The sequence below is a fragment of the Hippoglossus stenolepis genome, chromosome 18, assembly GCF_022539355.2.
Source record: "Hippoglossus stenolepis isolate QCI-W04-F060 chromosome 18, HSTE1.2, whole genome shotgun sequence".
Taxonomy (NCBI): Eukaryota; Metazoa; Chordata; class Actinopteri; order Pleuronectiformes; family Pleuronectidae; genus Hippoglossus; species Hippoglossus stenolepis.
Window position 1 is genome coordinate 379000 of NC_061500.1, and position 20149 is coordinate 399148.

Below are 20149 nucleotides of genomic sequence, written 5' to 3' on the forward strand. Positions count from 1 at the left end.
GACAGGAGACACAGAGAGACAGACAGGAGACAGACTGAGTGAGACAGACTGAGTGAGACAGACTGAGTGAGACAGACTGAGTGAGACAGACAGACTGAGTGAGACAGACAGACAGAGACAGATAGTGAGACAGACAGACAGAGAGTGAGACAGAGAGACAGACAGACAGACAGAGAGACAGACTGAGTGAGACAGACAGACGAGACAGATAGTGAGACAGACTGAAGTGAGACAGACAGACAGACAGAGAGACAGACTGAGTGAGACAGACTGAGTGAGACAGACTGAGTGAGACAGACAGACAGACTGAGTGAGACAGACAGACAGAGACAGATAGTGAGACAGACAGACAGACAGACAGACAGAGAGACAGACTGACAGTGAGACAGACAGACAGACAGATAGTGAGACAGACAGAGAGACAGACAGACAGACAGAGAGAGAGACAGACAGACAGACAGAGAGTGAGACAGACAGACAGAGAGTGAGACAGACAGACAGAGACAGTGAGACAGACAGAATGAGACAGAGAGACAGTGAGACAGACAGACAGACAGAGAGACAGACAGACAGACAGACAGACAGAGAGTGAGACAGACAGACAGAGAGACAGTGAGACAGACAGAGAGTGAGACAGAGAGACAGTGAGACAGACAGACAGACAGAGACAGACAGACAGACAGACAGACAGACAGACAGACAGACAGACAGAGAGTGAGACAGACAGAGAGAGACAGACAGACAGACAGAGAGTGAGACAGACAGACAGACAGACAGACAGACAGAGACGACAGAGAGACAGACAGACAGAGAGACAGAGAGACAGTGAGACAGACAGGCAGACAGAGAGACAGACAGACAGACAGACAGAGAGTGAGACAGAGACAGACAGAGAGTGAGACAGACAGACAGACAGACAGAGAGAGAGTGAGACAGACGAAGTGAGACAGACAGACAGACAGACAGAGAGTGAGACAGACAGACAGACAGAGAGTGAGACAGTGAGACAGACAGAGACTGGGATCAGCTGCGTTTACACTGAATTAACCATCATCTCAGATCTGGTTTGAAAACATCAGCTCAATAATCTTGAAAGTTAACAACTTTTTCTGGAACTGGTTCTTTTCACTTTCTTCAAAATCCGACATCTGAGTAAATCCTCCAGTTTGAAAACAAAATCAGGTTCATTAATAAAACTGATGTGTAAAGAAAATGTAAGAAGATTCAATCCAGTTCAAATGTTCTTTATTATGAATTTTCAACATTGAGCTGAAGCCAAAGTGTCGATCGTAGTGAAGTTTAAAATATTTCTCTGGTTCATCTTCTGATCGTTCATCTTCAGAATCTCACCTGGAGTCTCCGTTTGACATCATCGGTGACATGTGATTGGTTGGTTTGTGAGTGGTGACATCACTCACCCTCTCCTCTGATTGGTGGAAATGTACAGCTGCGCCTGGTCTCCCTCAAAATGAGACAAATAGATCAACTTTATTTTTGCAAGGAAAAAGATAAAAACTATTTAAAATGTTTAATGTGGAGGAGAGTTTGTGCCATATTGTACCAGACTTCCTGTTTGTTTGACAGGAACTTGAATCTGAGACGACCGTTGCCTTAAATCTGACACTCGTGTCACAAGTGAACGAACAGAGACGTGACTGAATGTCTCTGAAGTAAAGAATCGAACTAATCAGACGCTGGGAGCAGTTTGTGGTCACGTGACGTTCACTTCCTGAACACCTGAGGTCCGTGATGGACGCCAGCGGCTCGTCTCCGTGAACACTTTAACATCCTCTTAATCGTGGTTGTTGCTCGGAGCGACGCATCGATTCATGACACAAAGACGTTTTGGTTTAGTGAGTGTTGAACTTTGGTTTCATATAAAAAAGAAGTTGGATCCTTTTGTTTTAAAAAGGCAAAGATTCCTTCGTGTGACTCCCTCAGCTTTATGAGCACTGTGTGTACCAGACTCAGACAACTACTCATTCTCCTCTTATTCTTCTATTTTTTATTGGTATTTTGTGTGTTTGATAAATTGTAGCTCTTCGGGTAAAACTGTTGCAGAAAATATTTGTAAAAATGTATAATCTTAATAAAAATTAAAAACTTAACCAGAGTTTGTCTGATTGTGAATCATTTTCAGTTTGTTGAGGAGTAACAAAAATCTTCATCGTTAGTTCATCGATCGTTAATGTTTCCTGAGAACAAACTTCTTTGGATGATAAATGTATAAAAAGTAAATGTGAAAAGGTATTTGGACATTTGGAAGATTATTCACTTTCTGGAGAAAGAGATTAGAGGAGGAAGCTTGTTAGCTTAGCTTAGCATAAAGTGTTTAAACCCTGGCTTATAAATTATTATGTTGTTCAATCATAGAAAATAAAGTTACGTTCTTTTTGTTTCTTTTTTTCTCCCATGCAGCAGCAGCTGTGACTGAGCCTCCTCCTCCAGCTCCTCCTCCAGCTCCTCCTCCTGCCTGTCTGGTTTTCCTGCTCCTCTCCTCTCTCTGCTCCTCCTCTCCTCCTCCTCCTCCTCTCCTCTCCTCTCTCTCTCCTCCTCTCTCTCCTCCTCTCCTCCTCCCTCTCTCTCCTCGTCCTCCTGCCTGTCTGGTTTTCCTGCTCCTCTCTTCTCTCTGCTCCTCCTCTCTCTGCTCCTCTCCTCCTCCTCTCTCTCCTCGTCCTCCTGCCTGACTGGTTTTCCTGCTCCTCTCTCTCTCTGCTCCTCCTCTCTCCTCCTCCTCTTCTCCTCCTCTCTCTCCTCCTCTCCTCTTCCTCTCTCTCCTCCTCTCCTCCTCCTCTCTCTCCTCGTCCTCCTGCCTGACTGGTTTCCTGCTCCTCCTCTCTCCTCCTCTCCTCTCCTCTCCTCCCCTCTCTTCTCCTCCTCCTCCTCTCCTCCTCCTGCCTGTCTGGTTCTCCTGCTCCTCTCCTCCTCCTGCCTGTCTGGTTTTCCTGCTCTTCTCCTCTTCTCTCTCTCTCCTCCTCCTCTCTCCTCCTCTCCTCTTCCTCTCTCTCCTCGTCCTCCTGCCTGACTGGTTTTCCTGCTCCTCTCTCTCCTCCTCCCTCTCCTCCCCTCTCTTCTCCTCCTCCTCTCCTCCTCCTCCTGCCTGTCTGGTTCTCCTGCTCCTCTCCTCCTCCTGCCTGTCTGGGTTTCCTGCTCTTCTCCTCTCTCTGCTCCTCCTCTCTTCCTCTCTCTCCTCCTCCTCCTGCCTGTCTGGTTTTCCTGCTCCTCTCTCTCCTCCTCCTCCTCTTTCTGCTCCTCCTCCTCTTCCTCTCTCTCCTCCTCCTCCTCCTCCTCCTCCTGCCTGTCTGGTTTTCCTGCTCTCTCTCCTCCTCCCTCTTCCTCTTTCCTGCTCCTCCTCCTCTTCTCTCTCTCCTCCTCCTCCTCCTCCTCCTCCTGCCTGTCTGGTTTTCCTGCTCCTCTCTCTCCTCCCCTCTCCTCTCTCTCCTCCCCTCCTCCTCCTCCTCCGCCTGCCTGGTTTTCCTGCTCCTCTCTCTCCTCCCCCTCCTCCTCCTCTCCTCTCTCTCTCCTCCTCCTCCTCCTCCTCCTCCTCCTGCCTGTCTGGTTTTCCTGCTCCCTCTCCTCCTCTCCTCTCTCTCCTCCTCTCCTCCTCCTCCTCCTGCCTGTCTGGTTTTCCTGCTCCTCTCTCTCCTCCTCCTCCTCTCCTCCTCTCCTCTCTCTCTCCTCCTCTCCTCTCCTCCTCCTCCTCCTCCTCCCATAAAGTCCCATGTAATTCACCTTGTGTTTGATTCATGAGACAAAGAACAAAGATCCAATAAGAAAGTAAAGTGAACAGCAGAGATCAGCTGATCCTACCAGGAGGAGACAGGGGGTAGAGGAGGAGCAAGAGGAGGGGGAGAAGCGTGTGTGTGTGTGTGGGGGGTGTTGCCAGACCTCTGGCTTAACAGAGACATTTGCATATTTAATGAGATGTAGACCACGCCCCCAGCTCCATATTTAAAATGAGCGCCTCTAATTTACATACTGTGACACTAAACCACGCCCAGTTTCCGTACAGTACCGTTACAGGCCACACGTTCATCTCATTTACATAATGTGGCATTAAACAGCCTAATTTGCATAATTTAAAAACACACTCGTCCCATTCTGTCACTCCCATAAACCACGCCCCCAGCTAAACAGTCACAGAATCAGGACACGCCCCTGATTGAACATTGAACAGTTGACTGAACAAACTGAAAACTGGGTCACTTTTCTATTTACATAACTCAAGTTATTTATAATATATAATAACTTGAGTGGTTCAAGATCAACAAACTAAAACATTTAAAGCTTCCTAATGAACAACTGGTTTAATGCATAATAATCTAATATATTCTATAATAAATCAGTTGTTTGATCTACTTCCTGTGATGTTGTGGAGTAGAACTATGAGGTGGCATCACAACAACATAGTACTTATCATAGTACTTATACATGGTACTGCAGTAAATGTACCTGTGACTTTCCCCTGCCTCCACTGAGCCGCCCTTCAGGCACAGACGTGTCACAGCAGGTCGACGCGTCTCATTCCAAACATTCTTACTAAGAAACCTTCTCCTCACTTTTTATCCCCAAACATCTGAAAGTTTTCCATGTTCGGGCTCCAGGAGCAGATCAGCAGCTGGAGAACGTCAGAGGAGCTCGTCTCTTCTGTAGAGTCAGAGACTGAAGAGCTGGAGGTGAATCCACAGCTTGTGAGGACTCGTCCGACTGAAGACGCTCCTCATGTCGAGCAACATGTTCAGGAACAAACTGTTCAGGTCACTTTCAGCGGAGCAGTTATATATATATCTATCTATATCTATCTATCTATCTATCTATCTATCTATCTATATATCTATATCTATATCTATATCTCTATATCTATATAGAGATATAGATATAGTTTTACCCCCGACTGAAAATCAAGACACGATCACATAAAGGAAACAGAGATTTTTCTCTGTTGTTGTTTCAGACACGAAAATGTCCAGAAAATTAAGTCCAGCAACCACAACAGGAAAATAACAGGAAGATTCCGACCTGAGGTGTGAACGTGTTTCCATTATAACCATTGTTACGTTACTGGTTCAGTGTGGAGGAGTTAGTGTGTACGACACCTGAACATGTCACGTGAGGTATTTAGAGACATCTAGTGGTGAAGCTACACGTTAATGAACTGAGTGAAATGTTGTCCTGACGTGTTGTGTAGTTAGTGTTTGTGAAGCAGCAGCAGCAGGTTGTCGGGTCCGACTCGTTCAAACAGGAACATGTGGGAACATCCAGGCGAGGGGAGGAGCCTGTAGAGCAGCAGGGGGGGAGCCTGTAGAGCAGCAGGGGCGGAGCCTGTAGAGCAGCAGGAGGCCGGACATGACGTATAAACTCTGCTGTGGAAAGATCAGTGTTGTTGTTTACAGCTCATCCACACCGGTGTCGGCCCTCAGCACCAAAAGATCTGGAACCTCCGTGTTTCCAAGTGGACGCCTTCGCCTTCTACGTGGACGTCCTCTTCTTCATCCTGAGATGTTTGTGTTCTTCTAGTTTCACGTCCGTCACGTGTTAGAAACCTCATCAACACGCCCACTCGCTCTCTGGGAAGCTTCCACACATTGTCCTGCTGTCTCCTCACATGGACTCACGAGGACATGTTACACACATTTTACCAGGAGGCTGCAGGAGAAGATCCAGAAAATGTCCAGAGACACTGACTCAGACATTTGTTCTCACAGACAGAACCTGCAGAACATGTCAGGAACATGTCAGGAACACGTCAGGAACACGCCAGGAACATGTGAGGACTTCAGTTCATGTCTGAAAGCATCTTTTTACATTCTGGATACTACGTGGAGTCCTCTGAAGGACACACCTTCACAGGCTGCATCTGAAATGTGACACAGCTGCTTCTCCCGGTTGAACAAAGTCCTGCTGCTCGCTATTCCATCACTCTGGACGTGGGGGGGGATTCCACCAGCGTCCCCTGCTGCACGTTGTCTTCAAATTGTAAAGCGGAAATGAATCATTGTTCTTTTACTCCCGTTAAACACATGAACTGAAACATAAAATCATCCTGCACATGAAGGATTAGTATGAAGTATCCTGACTCATGCAATATTCAGGACTCTCTCCCAGAATGCATCAGTCTCACTGCTGGGTTCATCTGTGGGTCACAAATCAGACTAAGTCTATTTTCAATAAAACATTTGGCCTCATGCATGAATCTCTCCTGTGAACAGCTACGTTTTATATATACGTTTAATATACATTTCAACTCCTGTTCACACTAATCTGGATATTTTGCATAACAAACTTTTTCCTGTTTCTCGTCCGAACCCAAACAGAGATATTTTACAAACACGATTATTACAAGCTCATGTAAAACGTGGACTTTATGAAACGATGACGTCACAGTGCACTTCACACTTCACCTGAACATGAACCAGAATCCAGAAGGGCGAGAACCCGTTTCTCTGTGTGGTTAGCACAGGTCTGATTACAAGTTAGCAGCTACATTTAGCATCAGTGCTCCACATTTCTGACGTTCACAGACATTATATAACTTAGACCACGACATCTTCTCTGGCCTTTTACTCTTCGGAGACGCAGACTTTATCGCCACCTACTGGCCCGACATGCTTGTTTGAGTCTTTTGTGTTGTCGTCTGGACGGAGACATTTTTTAAAAGGGGAAAATATCTGGAGTCATGTAGACAAGAGATTAATTCTTACTTTAGAGGAGGAAATGTCCTTTAAAGATGGTGGATTTAGTGTGAGGTAGAAAGTGAGAAAAACAACTTCACGAAATAAAAGATAGGAAATCAGAAATTTATTAAATTAGGTTTTGCAGATCAATGAAATGACACAAACTGCTTTTTAAAGGAGGCCAATGGGAACAGATTCTGAGTTTAACAGTCATTTTAAACTGAGGCAAAGTTTGAGGGGGAAAAGCTGCACATCACAAAACAAGAATTTAGTCAAGTATGGGTTTTAATTTACAGTGTTTACCACGACTGAACTGATAAAAATAAAGTGGGGGAATTAAAATATGTGAAATTAAAGCATTTGGCGTTTGAAAATTAAACCAAGAATGTTGCTGAAACTAGAAAAAGAAATTATTCACAAATAATTCGGATCTTTTTCGTCTCTGAAAGAACGTGTTTATCATGAGGATCCAAACTTTGAGGCAAATTCAAGTGTGAAGCATCAATGAAAACACAAAACATCACCTGCACTTTAGAATAAGATTTCACGAGCACACGCGTGTTTGCGTGTTGGACGACGTGTGCTGGATTCTTGCTACTGTTGTATTTGCACACGAGGAGAAAAAAAGAGGGACAATGTTGGTTGTTGGTTTTGGTCTTTTCATCGTGTGCATGGCGTCCGTCAGAGTCATGGGTTCACGGGCTGGATGGAGAGCAGGGTTCCGAACTTAAAGTGTTGGATCACAGGGAACTTCTCTAAACACTGGAACAGAGAAAAAGACAAAGAAAGAAAGAAGATGACCTCGGATCAGTTCCTCTAAACCATCAGCGTAAATAAACATGGACGACAAGAGGGCTCCCGAAAGTGAGCCAAACCATCTGGATCGCCCCCTGGTGGCTGGCTGCAGTAAAAGTCATAAACCTCCTCCATGTTAGCAGATGGGAAGAAGAACATGTTAAATAGATGGTTTCTGTCATTTTAAATAGTTCTTATCACAATGAAGCACGTTCAACTAGTTTTGGTGTAAAGGAGGCGGAACTTCGCTGATTGTCTTTCTTGAGCTGTTAGAGTAAAAAGTGTTTGAATTAATTATCCCTCCAACTTTACAGCACTTTAGATTTCAGCGTTTGTGGCCAGTTCAAAGATTATTCAAATCTTGAATCTTCAGAGAAACAGAGCAAACATCTAAACATAAGAAAGAACCACCTCGTACCAGAGAGTTAACCTGGACCTAAAGGGAGCGGCGTTCACGTTCAAAATGGCCGTGGACCAGAGGAGGCCCTTTGTGCGGATTGACACGGACCCAGTTTTTGGGGGTCTGGAGTGGGGTGGGGAACAGTGGAGCCGGAGTCTCACCGTCTGTGTGTGGCGACATGATCATCTGGACAGATTTAGGTTGTAAAGCAACACATTGATCACACATCAACTCTTCATACTAAGAAATCAGTGAACGGCTTTGTGCTTTAACACTAACATGTCCGCTAACAGCTTATATATATATATATATATATATATATATATATATATACACACACACACACACACACACTATATAAAAGTGATCATTTGTCTCACAAATCGAATGAAGGAACCAACAGTTCTAGATCCTGCTATCATGAACTGATGATTCCTCTGACACTTCATCACTCAGTAGAACTCAAACCTCCATCAAGGTCCAACAATCCCGTGAATCTAATCTGCAGCAAATCACAACACTCAGATCTGTCTGATTTCATCATGATCGATGAATTATTCTGAGAAATCAGTGAAACTGTTGAAAAGGGTTTTATCTCACAATGTTAAAGAGGAACAAAAAACTTGCTCGTCTTTCACGACACGATGTTCACGAGCATGAATTCTCTAAAGAAAGTTTCATGTCTGTGCAAGTAGAATTCTTTACAGTGCACTGAACTGAACTCATTGAGAAGAGGTGAAACACGAGTTGTGGTGAAAAGCTCCGATCTGTAAAGACGGTTGAAGCGTGAGATGATAGTTTGGTGTCTGGTCCTCATCGAGTCTGTAGAATATATCACACCATTGTTTCTCTTTCACATTCAGACGACTGGACAGCGACTCGGACAGAAAACGGAGGATTCTGCTGTTTCTAGCTCTGAAACCCTGAGTGGGGCCAGGGAAAGGGGAGAGGAATGTGAGTCTGCTGATGGTTGCTCCAGGCTCGGAGGAAGGTCGGAGAGGGAGAGGGAGGGAGGGAGGGAGGGAGGGAGAGAGGGAGGATTTAATGAAGGGAACGGCAGAGAGGGGGGGCAGACAGCCTGGCCCCTCAGTTCTTTGGGAAGACTCGCAGGCTGCTCTGGAAAACACAGGATGTGGGCATGCAGGCGGGGAAAGAACGAGCGTAGACATCCCCCCAGCCCCACCCCTCCTCGCTTAACCCTTTCCTGCCTCGCTCTCCTCTGCGGCGTCAGAAAGGGCGTTTGGCTCTAACACTGGTCACAGTTGGCGTTCAGCACTAACCTGATTTTTTAAATGTCAAGTAAACAAGAAAACAGTTTTTGCAATGAGGCTGAAGGATTACAAGCAATCCAATTGACACAGCTACGTTCTGTTTCTCCTTCCTCCACCATGTTTCTAATATCCGAGCTCAGAGCGAGGAGAGGAAACCTCGTGTCGACTGGGCTCTTTGAGTCACACGAAACAAATCCAAGAGTAATACAGCCTAGATCGGAGCTAAATGCTAACACACTGACGATGCTAAAGTGCACATTGTGAGCAGGTTAAATAAGAATCATTGTCACCATCTTAGATTAGCACGCTATCATTTGCTAATCTCTAAAAACAAAGTTCAAGAGTTAATTAAATGAGAATCCATTAATTAGACAGCAGGTAAGTTCCTAAGATGCTCACTTCATGGTTTCTAGAGGGCGTATCCTGAAGGTGGCGCTGGTGGTAAAGTGTTACATTAGCAGCTCACTCACAAAGCACTTCTCCTGGTTGAAGGTGAAACTAGACCCGTATCAATTCATAAGGATTTGTACCACAGACTGTGAATGAACATGGACGACATGTCAGTTATCAAGAGGAAGCTAACTGTCTGGATCGCCTCTGGCTGACTGCAGTATAGCTCATAAACCTCCTCCATGTTAGCAGATGGGACATGAACCAAACTAAAAATCTAAGTAGATGTTAAATAAATGTTTGTCAAACATGTTTCTGTCATTTCAGGTCGTTCTTCTCTCACTGATGTCTGTTCAAGTTTCTGATCAGTTTGGTTTGAATCAGTTATTTGATGATATAAAAACAGGCTGAAACGTGATGATTGACAGCTGAGACTGACTCCTGATTGGTTGAGAGCGTGTGTGGGCGGGACCTTGGTACCACAGCTCTAAATGTTGAGGTGGAGACTTAATACAACATCCTTTATACTCTTTATATTCAGTGTATACACATACGTACCCAAGCACCACTGTTGAAAAGAAGACATTTAGATCATGGATGAAATAAAACTCGATTCATAAATTGTACTCGGTTGTTTACTGTGTAGCTGCAAATAAGAGGAAAACTGTTTAGATATTTGTATTTGACCTTTGATTTTCTACATGAGCTTTCATGTAGTCTTTGATTTTGTTAAATTGATGCTTTGAAACCTACTTGTACTCTTCTTCTACAAACTATTTATTAGACTGATTCATAAATGAAGAATTGGACTGATGAAGAGAATGATGAAGGTGTACCTCAGCCTTGTACATTCGGATCAGACCCTGGTTGACTTTGGACCAGGTAGGAACAGCGCTGATGTTCCACAGCTGGTTGGAGTGTTCAGCAAACGGACCCGTCTTCATCTACAAAGCAGAGAAAGAGCGATGAAGACAAGAGGACCAGTCTGGAGGAACTAAATCCACACTGTAACAAAGACAGAGCTGGAAGTTAAAGACAAAGATCTCAAACAGACACTGGATTTCACAGGCTTGATTATGTTGAAGGGTGGGAAATGAAAAAAGTGGTATTTATAAATTAGTCTTAGTCTTTTTAGTTAATTCTTCTGCACCATGAAGTTCATATGTTTTTAAAATGGGTAGTTTTCAAACCTCTTAAATTCCTCTTGAAACCATCGTTTAAAAAGATGAAAATACAGATTTCTCTGAGAAAGGAACATATCGTAGGATTGTTATCGGCTCTGATTTTACTGACTATTCAAATAAACCAAAAGCTTACAGAAAGCACCTTTAAGTTTTATGTCCTCAATGGATTGTAGATTTCGAGAGAATGAAAAGAGGCTTTAAATAATTTAGTTTCTTCATTGATTGAGTTTAGTCAGTTCGGATGGATTCTAACTCAGACACATCTTCACAGCGGACTGGACCAGACTCGAGGGTAACTGGTCACATGACTACGGATGTGAAAGTGGTCACTAATCGAGACAAACTCAGGCAATTATCTTCAGTTCCTTTTATTTTTATGAAGTTTTACAAAAAATGTTCAGCTCATTGACTCATTATCTGTCCGATTATGACATTTCATTCTTCTAACATTGATTTGAATATAATCCAGATCGTTCAGAACAAAAGACTGATGGTGGATCTGTGATCACATTAAGAACAGTAATAAAGAAGAGAGTGTGTTACATAGAAAACCAATATCTAGATATTCAGTGTTAAAAGTGAGACACAAAAACAAAAGTGTGAATTTATAAATGTATGAATGAAGCAGGACGATGAACGTTTTCCCACCATTTTCTCCCAAGAGGCAGAGGAACTCAAACCCAGACCCCGGGCATCAATCTAACAACCCTCTCCTTTTCCATCCCCCATTCACCACACTCCCCCAGCCCCCTTCCAACCCGTCAAATCCCACACACACACACACACACACACACACACACACACACACACACACACACACACACACACACACACACACACACACACACACACACACACACACACACACACACACACACACACACACACACGCTGCACAGACACTTTCCAGGGCCTCACATGAGAACACATGGGGGAAGGGCATGGCGGAGGGAGGAAAGGGGGTGGAGACAGACCGTACTCCCTGGAGGAAGGAGTGATTCACAGCAGCATGTGGTGAAGGAAGTGACTCATGTTTAGGACTACACACACACACGCACGCACACTGGAGCTTTGTGTGTGAATTTAAAAAAGAACTCAAGCCTAAGTATCCATGTATGTGTGGCAGGAAAATACTCGGGTGTACATGTTTTCAGGTCCGTCCGAGCGACGGTAAACAAACACAAGTCCAGACTGAAGTAACTGCAGCTAAAACAAAGAGTTTGACCTGAGGAAGACTGAAACCTTTAATATGAAATGTTGGTCACAGCAGGATTTTAAAACAGCAAAAACACCCTCATGATTTCTCCAATCACTGAGGATCCATTCGATTGGACAAAGTAAATCTGCGCTGACAGAAGAAGCTGTCGTATCGTATTAGCTTTGTCCCACAATAGTAGTAGTTGTATCGCAGTAGCATCATAATAGTTGTCATCATCCAGTTCAACACATCCACAGATTACGTCCCTTAAAATGATTAATAAATCTAAATTAATAAATTCTGACTAACTCAACCACATTCTTCCATAACAATGAATATTATTATGATGATTTAATTGGAAAACAAAGTGTCACAAAATGCACAATGACACGTTGACTTGTGTCCACATAATACCGATCGACCACAATGACGTCATGTGAAGTCATTTGTGAGCTGCTCAGTTCGATTTTTGTTCAGCGTAAACTCCTTAATGTTTACTGACGTTATAAAGTGAGAAGTACAGTCACTTTCTATAGAAACTAACAGTGGAGTCGCCCCCTGCTGGTCACTACACAGAACACAGGTTTCAGGCAACTCTGCACTGGCTTCACTTTCTGGAGTCTACGCTCATTTTTAAATGCAGTCAATGTGTCCACGAGCATATCCCCCAGTGCATGCTGGGATGCTTCCCTGCATGTCTACCTCATGACTGCATCAGCACTCAACCAAACTGTTTATTTCAAAATAAAGGACAAGGACGTTTTTTGCGGCACATGAATTAACGGGTAGACTTGGACAATGTGCAGTTCAGTGAGACGACTTCTCTCTGTACGGTGAAAGCGTCATCGTACGTGGAAGGTGTTTGTGAATCAAATCTCCTGACTCCTATTGGCTGCAGGGCCATCGTACCAACTTAGATTTCATTCAGACAAAAATAAAAACATAAGAGCGAGAGAGAGCCAGACACTAAAAGGCTGATTAACCTGTCCATTATTTTCAGGTTATTATTATTTTCCAAAAATACATATTGTTGACCAGCAGTAAAAAACTGGAAGGGTTTTCAAAGAGAATAATACAACACAGACAAAAGTAATAAATCCTCCCCCTGGAGAAGCACCACAGAACATTTGATATGTTTCTGAGAGAAATGACCCAAATGATTATCAATATATTTGCAGATGAATGAAAAACAGTTTCAGCTCTAAAACGCTTACACCAAAGATACAAGTCAAAGTATAATTATGTCACAAAACATAAAAAACACAAAGAATGGATGGACGAGGACGACAGCAGCATCCTTCCACAACCCTGAGGAGGAGAGAGAGGTCAAGCAGCAGCAGCAGCATGAGGAGGAGGAGGAGGAGGAGGAGAGAAGGGGGTGTGGTGTCTGGGGGGGAAGAAGGAAAGGGATGTAGCTGCTCCACCAACGCCCTCCCCCACTTCCCTCCCCTCCTTTTCCTCCAAAAACAAAGCGCAGGGTTCCTGCTCTGGCTCCTGACCAACAGAATCCACCTTTCCCCCCTCGTCTTCCTTTTCCTGAACGAAACCACATTCAGCTGTGATCCACGTCCAACAGAATATTTAAAAATGTAATTATTACAAACACACCTCGGGTGAATTATTTAAAATCTAAGATCCTGAGAAAATATTTAAAAACAATTTTAAATCCACACTATGAAACTTTTCTACCTGAAAGCAGCAGCTTGGTTAAAGTGAGTCTGATGTGTGAGTGTGAACATGAGGAAGTTTCCTCCTTCTCTCCCTGAGCGTCTGTTCTCTGTGACTCTGCTGAGTGGGTTCCATCTCCTGTGAGAAGAACTGACTGAGAGTCAGCTTCAACTGTCACAACCAGCTGCAGCTGAAGAGTGAAGCTGAACTGAGATCAGTTAAAAACACTCTGAACTTATTAACAACCAGAGTTTATCTCCAATATTCAGCAGGAAACTGTTAAATATGAAGAATTCTGAACAGAGTTTGGTGGATTTGTTACAGCAGCAGCTCTTCAGGTTCAAGAAGCAGAGGATCATGGGTAATATCCAGTGGGACGACTCAGTCAACACATTGATTCACTTTGATTTTACATGAAAACACTTCATCAGACACGAGACAGAGTTAATCACCACATGTGGCAGCAGGGGCGCTGTTGCTCAGTAACTGTTACATAGTGCTGCTTTAAAGCTCATGTTGGTCCTGGAGCAGCTGCAGCTGCAAAATGTGACCGATACATTTCACCATTCCCATCAACCCTCTCTTCAAAGCTCCGCCCACAAAACACATGAACGTGCACTGAGTGACAGCTGCAAGACTTTTCCGTGACTTGCTCTCTAACTTGTGTCGTCTCTGCTTCACGGTGATAAAATGACCGGTTGTGTTTTCACCAAACCGACCTCTCAAGTATTCTAGGGATTACTGTATTACGTTTGTACTGAAGTTAGCGTATGAGAGTAAGGACAGTTCACATGGAGCAGATTCTAGCGAATGTTTGTACAAACACTAAGATATATAACGTGTTATATAAATCTAACATGTGTCGTGTGTTTCAATGTCTCACCTCGTTAATGAACTTGATACAGTCCAGAAACATATATTCTTGCTGATGCTCGTTCACCACCCTCTCGTCGATGAAGTGACGGGGCTCCACTGTCGGGTGATCTGCATGGAAGTAAGCGCACATGTTCACCACCAGGTGCCACTGTCACCTTGTCATTATATGAGAAGCAGAGGTTTGTATGTTTATGTCTCAAACCTTCGACCACAGCACAGGATGTTCAGTTCTACAGCAGTTTATTCTTTTGACATCAGTATAGAACAGCTCACAGTTAGTTCTTATTCATTAAAGCTCGCTTTCAAACCAGTTGTTCTGTCATCCGACGGAAATAAAACTATTAAATCAGCTCATTTCTATAAAATTCTTCTGCAGTGTTTTGAACAATTGACAACACATGCTCATATTAAGATGCGTGACATTCAGATGTAAATCACCTATACTGACATGTGTATTTCTATTTCCAAGAGGAAAACGAAGAGCAAGGGTACCTCCTCTCTGAGAAAACCATCTTGACCAAGCATACGTGTGGTTTTTCTCTGCCAGTGAAAACTATTGTATTCATTTAAATTTATCTTTTTCTTTCCCAGTTCTGGAAGTTTTAACACCAACATCCTGTCCTGAGTTCCTCTACATACGTCCCTTCAGATACAGTCATCCTTACAGCTCTTATTTTTACTTACCAATGAACTGGGCGCTGCCCCATATGAAGGGCAGAAACTGGAAGTCATCCAGTCCCCACACACCTTGGCTTCCAGCTGGCTCCATTCTGTACGTCCTCTGCAGCTTCCTCATCACTGACAGATACCTGAGAAAACACACACACACGTTTCACTACGTAAAGCAGCAGCAGGTTGTCGGGTCCGACTCGCTCAAACAGGAACATGTGGGAACATCCAGGCGAGGGCGGAGCCTGTAGAGCAGCAGGAGGCGGAGCCTGTAGAGCAGCAGGAGGCCGGACATGACGTATAAACTCTGCTGTGGAAAGATCAGTGTTGTTGTTTACAGCTCATCCACCCAGCGCCGGCCCTCATCACCAGAAGATCTGGAACTCCTCGTGTTTCCAAGTTGACGCTTCGTCTTCTATGCAACTGCTCCTCTTCTTCATCCTGAGATGTTTGTGTTCTTCCAGTTTCACGTCCGTCACGTGTTAGAAACCTCATCAACACGCCCAACTCGCTCACTGGGAAGCTTCCACACATTGTCCTGCTGTGTCCTCACATGGACTCACGAGGACATGTTACACACATTTTACTAGGAGGCTGCAGAAGATCCAGAACATGTCCAGAGACACTGACTCAGATATTTGTTCTCATACACAGAACCTGCAGAACACGCCAGGAACACGTCAGGAACATGTGAGGAACAGACATCAGTTTATGTCTGAAAGCTGTGTTGTACAACTGAAGACGACTAAATCAGCAGCAGCTCACCTGTTAAAAACTCTAAAAACAATAGCGAGCTGATCATCCGCTCCGAGAGCTCCGACCTTACAGAGGCAGCAGAGGAACGCAGCAAAAGCAGCTTCATGACCTGAGACGACACAAACAGAAACAGAAAAGATCTTGAAACATCAGCATCATCTGTGTGAGGATTAAGTTTGATTCCTTTAAATTTATTACAACACGAAAAAGCTTTCACAATCCGTGTTTTGAAGCAATTTCTTCATTTAGATTTTTGTTTCACTGTTGGACTAAATGTCTGCTGCATTTGTAAAAGATCTGAATCAAGTGGAATATAAATAAAGGCGTTAAACTAAAAACAAATACAACCAAATAGATAGAACTGCATTGTTTATACAGTTGAGTAAAAGTTTTCGATAAACAAAACACAGCTTTGTATGTGAAAGGCTCATATTGGCAGATTTTTATGGACCAACAGTTAATTCAGTCGGGCTCTAGAACAAATGTGTTGGTTCTTGTAATTTTGTTGAACTGATCCATTCACACAGTCGGTTTCAGCAGTTTTCAATTGTCTGCCCTTGATCAGCTGACAGAGCAGATATGCTCCTAATAAAACGTCCAGCTGGAGTTTTTCTTTTGCTCCACACATGTAAACACAAAGTCTCCTGTGTTGTCGGTGTATTGGGGGGGGGTGTCAAAGTTCGGTGTGGATTTTAACGTTAAGGGTTAGAGAGTGTGAGACGGACAGTAATAAATTTAAACACATACTGTACTTGAGTAGAATTTTGAATATTTCTATTTTATACATCTTTATTTACGTGCTCTTTTCCATGCCGCACTTTTAACTCCACTACGTTTATTTCACAGTTTTACCTTTTAGATACTTTGTCGAATAAAATCACATTAACCCTCTAAAAACTGACATGTTTTCATGAACATTCACTGTTTTTGCAGCAGAATGTCGACGCCTCTGTCTTCTACCTCAGGTTCTGCGCTCGTGATGATGCAATTACGTTTCGTTACCTGTTGTAAAAATGTATCGGGAACGTGAGGTGACACCAGAGAGCGTCAGGAGAGGAGCGAAGAAAAATCTTCTTATCTCAAAAAGTAAAAACTGTTTATAGTCATGGAGAGTTAATAAATATTTAATTTACGTTTCTGTATTTAGAAATATTTCGGGACAATATGATTTTGTGTTTAGCAAAATTTTATTAAATTAGAGTTTTGTATTGTTTAAAAGACAATTCTAGTTATTTCATCATTTATTATTGTTAAGTGACTTACAGAACCTTTTCGCTGAAGTAGTAAAGATTTTAGAGACATGAAGTACTTGAGGATCTTTTAAAAAATTAATCACAATTAGAAAAATACTAAAGTAGAAACTGGAGGAACATTTCTGTTGTTGGGTTTAAAGGGTTAAAAAACACCAATGCTAGGAATTTAAATTTCAATACATTTTTAAAGATATATTGTTAATTTGTAAACTCTCAGGTGGTTTCATTAAATTTAAGATTAAGAGGTCAAATTATACAATTTCTCACAAAATATTATACATCAGAAAAATGTATGTAGGAGAACTTAATTGTTTCTCTCTTACCGCCTCATCACTCATCTCACAACCTGTTTGGTTGAGAGCCACTGCACTAAACTACCAACCATAATAAACAGAAGACTATAAAGTGAGTGTTTTGTGTAGAACTATTGTAAAGAAGGTGGACACACAGCACTGTTACCTGTTCCATAGTCTATCCTGGTGGGGTTCCCCACAGACTCTTTCAGATACACGGCTATCTCTGGAGCTGCTGCACATTTGTCAGCAGGGATCAATGCTGACACCAAGGCCTCTGCTTCCTACTCACACACACACACAAACACATCACGTTCTACATACAGAGCATGTGGTTGCATGCATGAATGTGTGTGAGTGTGTGTGTACTAACCTGGTCTAGTTTGCTGTACCAGGTTCTGTAGGCCTTATTGCCAAAGCGGGACGGCTGATCAACAGGAGGGGTCTCGTTGATCCATCGGTCCAGAGTCTCCAAAAGATCTAATATCTTCTCCACCGTCTGTAACACAAGAGATCAGGGATGTAGCAACACTGTCGATTCCTTTTATACTAAATGAGCAGCAGCACCACATGATCGATTTAATGAACAAGAGAAATACAGAGAAAGCAAAGAAGCAGCATATTCATTTCAGGGTGATAACACAGTCTCCAATGTTTACAATTTGGCTTGATGTCCCTGACTTTTTTAAATGTACATTTGGAAATGTATGTTTTAAAGACACACTTGTGTAACTTCTACTGATCAACAGCGCCCCCTGCAGCCACACGTAGTGATTGACTCTGTTGGTCTCTGAGTCTTACAATAACTTGAGTCTTTTTAACTGATCTCAGTTCAGCTTCACTCTTCAACTGGAGCTCGGGGAGTGAAGGAGGAAACTTTCTCATGTTCACACTCACACATCAGACTCAGTTTCATCAAGCTGCTGGGTTAAGGTAAAAAGTTGCTTTAAAGACAGATTCATGTGAATGGGAATCCTTAAGACCCAGACAATAACAATTCTGTGAATGAAAAAGACCAAAACACCAGGAATCAAGCCTTTTAATACCTCTGATAAGACCATACTAACCTCAGACACTGTATATTCAGATGTGAGCTTCTTTCCTTTCACACCTTCATTCAATGACAAAACGAATCCCATATAATCAGCATATGCCTGGAAAAAACAGAGTTTGTCATAAGTGGTGAATAATAAAGTAAATTAACAGAAGAGTATTAAGTCAAATAATCAGCCTGATGCTCAGTGCAATAAACTATGACCCATTCTGAAGGGCTACAACAGAAAAAAGACCAAACACTAATTTCAACAACTTAAACACTCAATATACAAAATACATTTCCAAGATTTAAAAAACAAACCAAATTTACTAATCTCTTTTACAGTCACAGGAAGCAAACTACAGGTTTGTCTTAGTTTAGTTTAACTCTATTGCAGAGTCAATGGTAAATGTCTATATGAAAAATAAGTATATACAAAATGACAAAATACAAAACAAAAAAACATAGAAATACAATTATCACACATGGACATTTATTCGAGTGTGGTCTTCTCTCAGTTAAAGACCTTATGATCACATTTTTGTCAGTTATTTGAAACTTAAAATTCCTCAGCACAGGATGAAAGGTGGAAACATTGTCGGTCACAAACATGTGGTTTGCACTTGTCCATCTTGGAAACGTGAGCAAAATACTGAATGCATCATTATCTGCCACCTGAAGCTTTTTCAGTTTGGCGTTTGTATAGCTGAACCTCAAGTGTGCTACGTGAAATTGGGTATAGTTGTCACTAAAAAGTGTTCGAACATCATCTCTTCACATAGAAAATGTGCGGGCAAACATGTTGAGTTGTACCAACAGTTCTCCGCACTTTTACACAAAAAGGCACACAAGATAAAAACCTCTGGGACTGGGAAGGGCACATCACAGCCACACAACCTACTTGTGATCGTTTCCATTTACTCATGTCAGGCACCACGCTGATTTCTTTCTTGGGCACCATAAAGGCGACTTCAGGTGCTTCATCCTCAGCTATGGATCCTAAAAATAATTTAAAAACACTGTTCAGAGAGCAGCTGTAGTTTGGTGGTTGCTAAGTGTGAGATTTCAGAATTTCTTGACTCGGTATTGAGGGTTAACAACATTAGTGTTTATATTCAGTCTGTGTAGAAGCTAACATCACTAGTGTTTATACTGTCTAGAAGCTAACATCACTAGTGTTTATACTCAGTCTGTGTAGAAGCTAACATCACTAGTGTTTATATTCAGTCTGTGTAGAAGCTAACATCACTAGAGTTTATACTCAGTCTGTGTAGAAGCTAACATCACTAGTGTTTATACTCAGTCTGTGTAGAAGCTAACATCACTAGTGTTTATACTCAGTCTGTGTAGAAGCTAACATCACTAGTGTTTATACTCAGTCTGTGTAGAAGCTAACATCACTAGTGTTTATACTCAGTCTGTGTAGAAGCTAACATCACTAGTGTTTATACTCAGTCTGTGTAGAAGCTAACATCACTAGTGTTTATATTCAGTCTGTGTAGAAGCTAACATCACTAGTGTTTATACTCAGTCTGTGTAGAAGCTAACATCACTAGTGTTTATATTCAGTCTGTGTAGAAGCTAACAATTAGTGTTTATATTCAGTCTGTGTAGAAGCTAACATCACTAGTGTTTATATTCTCAGTCTGTGTAGAAGCTAACATCACTAGTGTTGAACGAAGTACA

The 20149-nt window shown here is 42.6% G+C and overlaps 1 protein-coding gene across 1 annotated transcript; it reads right to left on the reverse strand.

The window, feature by feature from the left end:
- Nucleotides 1-6783: 6783 nt before the first annotated feature.
- LOC124855066 (serine/threonine-protein phosphatase 2A activator-like) lies at nt 6784-19459 on the reverse strand. The gene is made up of 9 exons (XM_047344560.1): nt 19365-19459; nt 18495-18581; nt 17801-17926; nt 17594-17711; nt 15891-15990; nt 15141-15265; nt 14464-14564; nt 10367-10474; nt 6784-7436 (listed from the first exon to the last, which is right to left on the reverse strand). Exons 1-9 carry the CDS (start codon nt 19422-19424, stop codon nt 7362-7364), a joined length of 900 nt encoding a protein of 299 aa, XP_047200516.1. The 5' UTR covers nt 19425-19459; the 3' UTR covers nt 6784-7361.
- Nucleotides 19460-20149: the final 690 nt, after the last annotated feature.

Coding starts and splice junctions, on each gene's coding strand:
- LOC124855066 (XM_047344560.1), bottom strand. CDS start 19,424: ATGGTGCCCAAGAAAGAAATCAGCGTGGTGCCTGACATGAGTAAATGG. Junction 17,927..18,494: donor CTGAATATACAGTGTCTGAG/GTTAGTATGGTC, acceptor CTTGTGTTACAG/ACGGTGGAGAAGATATTAGA. Junction 15,266..15,890: donor GTTTTTAGAGTTTTTAACAG/GTGAGCTGCTGC, acceptor GTGTTTTCTCAG/GTATCTGTCAGTGATGAGGA.